We start from the raw sequence: 8,362 nt of genomic DNA on the forward strand, positions 1-8,362 counted from the left end.
TTAAAATTTTAATCACATTACTCAATATACATACTTTAAATACTGTCAATTTTCAATATAGCTATACGTATCTTTCGATTTTAAGAAAATAAACTTCCCAGCTAAATGCACATAGGAAATAGATATTTGTAGAAATGTTTTAAGCAGTTAACTCAACCGGAAACACCATTGGATATCCCGCCGTATACATTTACATCAATAGTAGATTACAATAGTTTAAATCCCGTGGGATATTATATGTATCTAAATATTGTACTAGGAAGAGTATTACCTGGATCGTAGTCCATGCCCACGTGCATTTCTGCCATTTTCGTGTGCGTAATGTCTTTATGTGAGGCCAGGAACAACACCACTTCTCTTTTTTCATTTTTGATCGGCACAATGTCCAGTAAACACCAAAATGGAGATCCTAAACAAAGAGAACAAAATTGATTTCTAAGTACACTGCAAAATGTTATTTCAGTATCGAAACAGACAAGTAAACGATTCGAATTGACGGTAGACTCGGAAAATCATTTTCGTTAAACATATGTAAATATTTCATTACTACCGTTGTTACAGTCGAGTCAATCCTTGATAGTTTAGATGAGGTATCTCTCTGTTTGTTTTTTTGCTTCCACACACATTTATCTAATACCAATAAAACCACATACCTTTGAACGACTATTAACTATGCGTTATAGTTTACATCTAAAAAAATAATATTTGAAATTTAACTAATTTTTTTTACATATAATATGAGAAAATGTATTGATCACAATAAGTTAAGCAGATAAACTTAATTCAGTCAATCACCAATGATCAAGTAATTAACTTAAAATGTATATTTTAAGTAGCAAATTTTTGATGTTAAAAAAAAATGTAATACTCACTGTTGTTTACATAAATACAAGTTTCGTAGTTTAACGATACATGTTTGTCTAATAAAGAAAAAATTGAATTCACTAACCCTAATACTTTGAATCATTATTGATAAAAATCTTTTTTTATTTTTATTTTTGCTTATATTTATATCGAGAGATTGATATACGTTTATAAATTACATAATATATTGACAAATATTCTAATAACCATAAAAAAACCCATTGAAAAATTCTCTTTTTCCCCATCTGAATTAACATAATATAATGGTTAAGACATATATTCTAATAATAAAAGAAAAACTCAAAATGCTTAAAAAGATTTAAATTATATTTGAATAAGTCCATGAGTAATATACTGTCAAATATTTAAATAATTCTTCACTCAATGCAGATTTTTCACTGAGATATTCTCTTTAAGCATGGATCCCGTTTAACTTTTGTTGGTCAGAGACAAAAAAAATTAATTCACTAGTCAATTTGTTGCGAAATACATTACTTAATGCAAATTTAATACAATATTTTAAGGCAGAAACAAGTCGTGTGTTAATAAAATAAATATTTTAGAACTATGAATTCAAAATAATATATTTTCATAAACTGTTTAGTGAAACTGTATATGTATTGTAAATTGTGCGATAAGAACAACGGAGATATATTCTAATCGTAAAGATAAAAAAATAAAACATTAAATTATTACTCGTCGTGATTATCAATAAAAACGAATATATACAGCTGAAAAGGGCGAAACATTTTTAAATTATTTCACTTCATGTAAATGTCCGACTTTTGCGCCATCGGTACCGCTGCTTATTACCATTATTATTATTATTTCCATCGTTGATTTATTCAGTAAACAACAAAGCACGCTTTTAATGACTTAATCGTTCATTTACCATTAAATCTTGTGTTAGCGGCAATGATGATGAAGAGTACAAAGTAAAAACTGCGGATACTGTTGTGTTTCTGTTTAACCACCAGTATACTGTAGTTATAGAGACTTTTTCTTCTAACTTTCAGTTCGTTTTTTATAAATTACATTCCACATGACACAGATTTAACATATGGATATTTAAGACATCATAGATCGTATTTTTTTTTTATTTATCATTATTTAATTTTCAAAAAAAAAAAAAAAAAAATGTAGCCGTTTATTTATGCGACTGACAAAGTAATATCAAAGACAAAAAGGTAACAGAAACAAATAAAGTAAGTTCAGTTATAAAAAAAAAATAAAAATTCAATATAAAAAATGTCACGAAATTATGGCCCATTGACATTTTTAGTATACATATTTTTTATATGTTATTGTACTTTATTAATTATTATAAATAAATTATATGCCGATATAAATGCCTAGTGATTATTTAAAAATATAATGAGAATGGGATGCATAATGCATATAGTTTATTATAAATTATATAATCAACAATTGTTTAATTATCATCTATAAACGTTGTTATAAGAACAAAAAATAGATATATTAATTTTATTATACAGTTGATAGCTGAGTTAAAAGTTAAAAAAAAAAAAAATGGAAACGATTATTGAAATGACTTTAAATATAATAACAGTATTAAAAAAAGAGCAATGAGTAATGATCTACTCATTAAAATTAACTTAAACAGTAGTTATTCAACTAAATACGATTAATTACTTGTTTATTAAAATTTGTACGTATATTTTGGAATTAAAATGTATATCCTCATTTTATTAGTAGTTATACTATTTTATTAGCGTAGGCATTTTTATATATTGTATATAGACTAAGATTATAATCCTATCAATATCAATAGACAATAAGACACTATTTAAAAATTATAGTTTACACATATACTTATATTGTATAAAATATGTAAACATTAACATAATTTATATTTGAATGTAATTTACTATATGTATACATAATAAATAAATAGGTACTAAAAGTATGACTTTGAGTAGGGTCTAACATTTAACATACCTTTTACTGATATATAAAGCTCTAATACGCTGTATTCATAAGAAATTAATTTACGCAACATTAATTTTTGTGTAATACAAATAATAAATACATGACAATAATAAAATAAATATATTTTTCGTTTCCATTACAATGGCATGTAAAAAATTTTAATTCAAAATTGCATTTATATTTAGTTTTACATTGGTCCTATGACTTATTAATTATTATTACAATGTATTCAACTCAATTTTATATTTGATATTATCGTTATTTAATTCTTATTAATAATATTATGTTATAATAAGAAATTGTAATTGTTTAAACATCAAGTATTGTAAAAATTTAATTCAATCTTTTTTTTTTTTGATTGATTATACATATTATTATTATATTATATTTAGAAAATATAAATTTTAAATGATTCTTCTTCTCAAAGTATCGATACAAACAAATAAATTAAGAAATAAACACCTATAATTTGAATATTAAATAATTACTGAAAAAAATGTAATATAAAACCAGTGATCTGAACAATGTTGAAAACAATTAATATGTAGCTGCACAATAACTTAAAATTAATTTTTAACTAAAAGTCATCAACTCTTAGAAAATATAATTAAATATAATATAAAATAGTGTTAACTAATATGTCTTTCATTAAACTCAAACATAATCACTAAACTAATTTTTACATTTAAAAATTAGACGAATCGTTCAAAATGAAAAAATAATTGCTTCAATAAGTAAGAAAATAATGCACTTTTTTAATATGTCAGTCGACGCCAACTATAAAGTAAAAATAACAATGATATTTGATATCGATATTCGGTATCTCAATTACTATATATATAAAAAAAAAAAGGTTGCAAAAAGTTTTTTCTATAGATGGGTAAAAAATAGGGGTTTAGATAGGGGAATAGTCAACGAAGTCTCCGTTGTAATGTCGGTTCAATTCTACCCAACTCGACAATTTAAAAAGGGAAAAGTTTAGTTTCTGGATTTCTTACAAAAAATATTATACGAAAGTATTATTATATGTCGACATATTCTGTTTAATTAAAATTAATTTAATTACACCTATATATAACGTGCATTGTTTATAAGAGATTTTAAAAATCAAGATCGTATAATGGTTGAAATAATCAGAATATAAGTATGCATTTTCGAATTACAGTTAACTAAGCACAAACTTTTAATTTTTTATTTAAATTTTACATGTATGATGATTTAGTTATCAAGTGTTGAAAGAACAAAATAACTTAAATATTTCTTTATTTATTAGAAATAAAATTTGATTTATTTTGTCATAACTTGATTTTCTATGTAATATTGTTATCTTGTAATTTTAAAATAATAAATCAGCCTATAATTTTATTGTAAACTATAATATTGATAATAGTATACTTTTTTTTAAGCCCTAATATAGTACTTGTATTGTCGTTTTATAAACTTTGTAATAAATGATTGAATCATATTGAGGTATTAATAGTATACTAAATATCTATTTTGAATATAAAACAACTTAAAATTTCATTGTCTGAGAGTATATAAAACTGTTTCTGAGTTATTTTCTTTGTAAAGAAAATCTCCGTTATCTACTCCGGGTCAATTTACACACCTATATTTGAAGTTTTTAGCTTTAAAGATTGTCTCTTTTTATAATACGCTCTTTATTGACCGTTTAACCTCAAACCGGTGCATGACTGAAAATACTTTATAATGAACCTTTATATCCCCACATTTGGTGTGTTTCACACTAATCCTTATATTCATTTGTCCTAAATATTTAGGTTACATACCCTACTCAGGGTTGGATTACGTTAAATAAAGTACGTTGGATAGAATTACGAAAAAAATGGTTTGAAAATTACAGAAAACTATGTTATTTTTAAGTAATAACTTAAATAATTCAGTTAGTATCATAGTTGAAAAATCATAAATTCTTTGTGTGGCAGTTGAAATGTCCACATTAATATATGAATATTGCTAAGAGATATAATTATTATTTTTATTTTCTACAAAATAAAATATATCATACAGTTTTCCAAAAAAAAATGTTGTTTTAGAAAAGAATATTCAAAGTGTATAAAAAAATATCCATAGATTTTTACTTTGAAAATTTCAAGTATTATGATTTATTATAATGTGCGTGTTGAAAAATCCGTGTGTTTTAAATTTGAATTTATTAGTATTGTTGTATGTGCCGATAAAACATATAATATTACTTTAAACAATATCCGTAAAAAATTTAGGCCAATAAAGAAAATTAGCTGAGACAACAAAATGTATAATATATTTAAGCCAACAAAAATGATAGAACTAAGGTAGTCATTATAAAATCATGGTACCGGTAGGCGGTAAGTTATGTGGTCCAGGAACTTGTATAGGTGTTTTTATAAATAAAAGGTTTTAAACGTGTTATAAATTGTTTATATTTTCTAAGTACCCGTAATACCTACATATACGAAATATAAGCCCTTTGACCGTAGTACTTACCAGCACCACGATTTTAGAGAGACCCTAGTTCTCTCATTTTTGTTGTCTTAAAATATATTACAAGTTTTATTATAACAGCTCATTTACTCCATTGATCAACATTTTTTATTATTATTGTTTAAATTAAATTTATATATTATACTTTATTGGCACACACTACAGTATTTATTTATAATAATTCCATGTTATTGAAACCACTATTCTTTAAAAAAAAAAATACGTTAAATAAAATATTTTATTTGATAAATGGCTAAGGTTAGGTAATTTTATTTTATCTATATCTTAAAATTCATCTAATTTAAAATACAACACAGTGTTGTTAAGTTTTATCAATAAGTGGTTCCTTAAAAAAGACTTCAGCCAACGTAATACTCGTCTATTAGCTACAGTTATTTTGTTTTAATGGTGCATAAAATAATGCATTAAAAAAATGTAAGCTTATGTATTAATTTAAATTTATAGTTATTATATAATATACGTGGTTCATAATAATTTATCCAATTTAAAGTTGTTAATAAAGATGATCAGTTGTTGTTTGTTGTCGGTTTTAAGTGTTTTTGACAGAATATTAGATATTCCAACTTCTTGTCTTCATTCTCGTATGTAAGACATTTAGTTATAACCTGTTTAACCGTAAGTGAAATGGAAGCCATAGGTAGATTTTTACACTTAGTTAAGTGCTGGTAGGTTATACATTTATGTCTAATTCTCTTTCTGTTTTTGGGAGTTGATGTTTGTTTTTGAGATACCTAATCTGTAGTGAAAGGTATGGGCTATTCGTGACTTAAGTTTTTAGTTTACTTTAATTTAAAAGATGATTAAACTAAATTAAACTAAAACAGTTATAGTATACTGTTAGAAATTACTTTAATTTTTGCTTTAGCGTTATGTAAAAAGAAGTTGGTTAAAATATCACATACTATTTTGTTACAAATATTGTAAAATAAAGTAGTTATATATTATGTAATTAATAGAAGAAAAAAAAACTAGTTTAAAATAAATTATTAAAATATTTTCAATAATATTTTACCAAACTATACATCTTTAAAAAATATAAAATAATTCGAAATATTAAATTAAAAATATGATGACACGTGTATTGTAACGATGACTCGTTACAAAATATAAATAAACATTTAATTAAAAATCAAAATAAATACCTAAAATAATCTATTTAAGTATTTAAAATTATCAAGAAAATATATATTTTTTTTTTAAACAAAAGCAGAGTGGTAAAATAAAATAATATTAATCAAGGTTTAACGAATTGCTTCCGTTAAAAGGATATTTTCGATCAATAAAGTACTGTTTTAAAACATTTGATGTTATCGGTACTAACTTTTCACCGAAAATTTAGTGTTGCGTTCAATCAATGTGGCGTTAATGTCCTGTGTATTCTTCTTTTAGTTAAAAGTTTTTAACGTAAATTATTCCATGGTCTTAAATTTGTGGTTGTTCTACTGACAACTCCAAAAATAATTATCATTAATCTGTTAAACCGTAATAATTATGTCAAACGAAGCATATTACACCCTCAGTGATTCATGTCAGCAAAGAAAAGATATTTTTATTTTTCAATATATTATATTTTGTAAGTATAAACTATTTGCATAAGATATAAAAACGGACTTCAATAAATTGTAGAATATTCTTTTTTAGATTTTACTTTAAACACAAGGAAAAGAATACTTAAACTGTAATGTATAAATTATTGTTATGGGATCATCAATATACGGTATACATATAATTATTATTTATTCCCCAAACCATCACAATGTAAACACAATAAAATAGTTTTAACGTTCTCGTGAAAGTTACGTTGATTGCTGTTTAATAGCAAAAGTAAGTTTATACAACTAAAATGTCGGTTTCAGGTATCTCTCAACCGTTATCACTTAATGTAGTGGTCATATATTTATAGAACCAACAAATTTAAAAATCTAAACAGCATAAACGAAATCCGAGTTTCATTTCCCTTAAATGGAAATTCGATATAGTTGTATATTTTTATTATTCATTTAAAAGCAATGATAAAATATACTACCATATTATTCGAAAACCGCTTCCGATTGAAAATAATCAAAGCTGTGTGATACACATAAATTATTACGACATATACATGTTATTTTATTTACACACTGTTATCGGTTTTATATGTGTTTATAAACAATTTTCAAAATTCGATAAGACAAAAACGCAGCTTCTAAAGTAAAAGTAATTTTGGAAAAGTCTATAGAACTGTCTTGTTATTTATAGTGCATTTTAAAACTCATAGATACGTGATTAGACTCTGTATGTTAGTTTATTGAATAGCCCGTTGGTGAGTGAACAATTCCAGATAATGTTAGTTGTTTTTTCATAAAAAAACGTTTTCATATTAACAAATTGTTACAATTATAATAATTTTGAGAGTAAATAACTTAAAGGGATTACATTTCACAATAATTTATCAAGCACTAAATATTATGTCAATACTTCTATTATAAATTATTTAAGAACAGTATTATTGAGATATGGTATTATTAATTTTATGTACAATACAATTTTTGTAAAAGCATATTTTTTTCCATAAAAGAAGAATCAAATGTTTTTATTTAATTTGTAACTTTTAATGACAAATTCGATTTTTTCATAAGTTAAATAAATTCAAAATACGAAAACAGCTGCGACCCAGGCGTAATTTTAAACAATGACTTATCAATTCAAAAATATTTGTAGTCAAATCACGTATGATATAATTTATTATTTTTACACTTTTATGTTTATCAAAACTTTTTTTTTTTTTAATCATTAATTTCCTTTATCGATTAAAAGGCATACTAATAATCTTAATTTATCAACCCATCTAATATATTTTAAAATATTCAATGTAAATATTATTATTAAAATGTAATTACTTTTTAATAGTAAATCAATATGAATTCATTCGAATCGAAAACAAAACGAAAATAATAGATTTTAAACCAATTAATTATTTACAATAATTATATTTTGCTTGTAATTTTTACTGAAAATTAAATTAAATATAAAAAAAAAATAATTTTATAATTTTTTATAAATT

General features: G+C 23.7%; 1 protein-coding gene across 1 annotated transcript in view; it reads right to left on the reverse strand.

Annotated features, from left to right (window-relative positions):
• The window catches only part of LOC112597458 (potassium voltage-gated channel subfamily H member 8), a 125,131-nt gene extending 124,743 nt beyond the window's left edge, over window positions 1-388 (reverse strand). The window contains exon 1 of the mRNA XM_025343517.1: window positions 272-388. Coding sequence (XP_025199302.1) covers window positions 272-308 — 37 coding nt within the window. The 5' untranslated portion in view covers window positions 309-388. The remainder of the gene's footprint in view (window positions 1-271) is intronic.
• Window positions 389-8,362: the final 7,974 nt, after the last annotated feature.

Source organism: Melanaphis sacchari, unplaced genomic scaffold (genome assembly GCF_002803265.2).
Source record: "Melanaphis sacchari strain LSU unplaced genomic scaffold, SCAv2.0 Contig41_pilon_pilon, whole genome shotgun sequence".
In the NCBI taxonomy this organism is placed as follows: domain Eukaryota; kingdom Metazoa; phylum Arthropoda; class Insecta; order Hemiptera; family Aphididae; genus Melanaphis; species Melanaphis sacchari.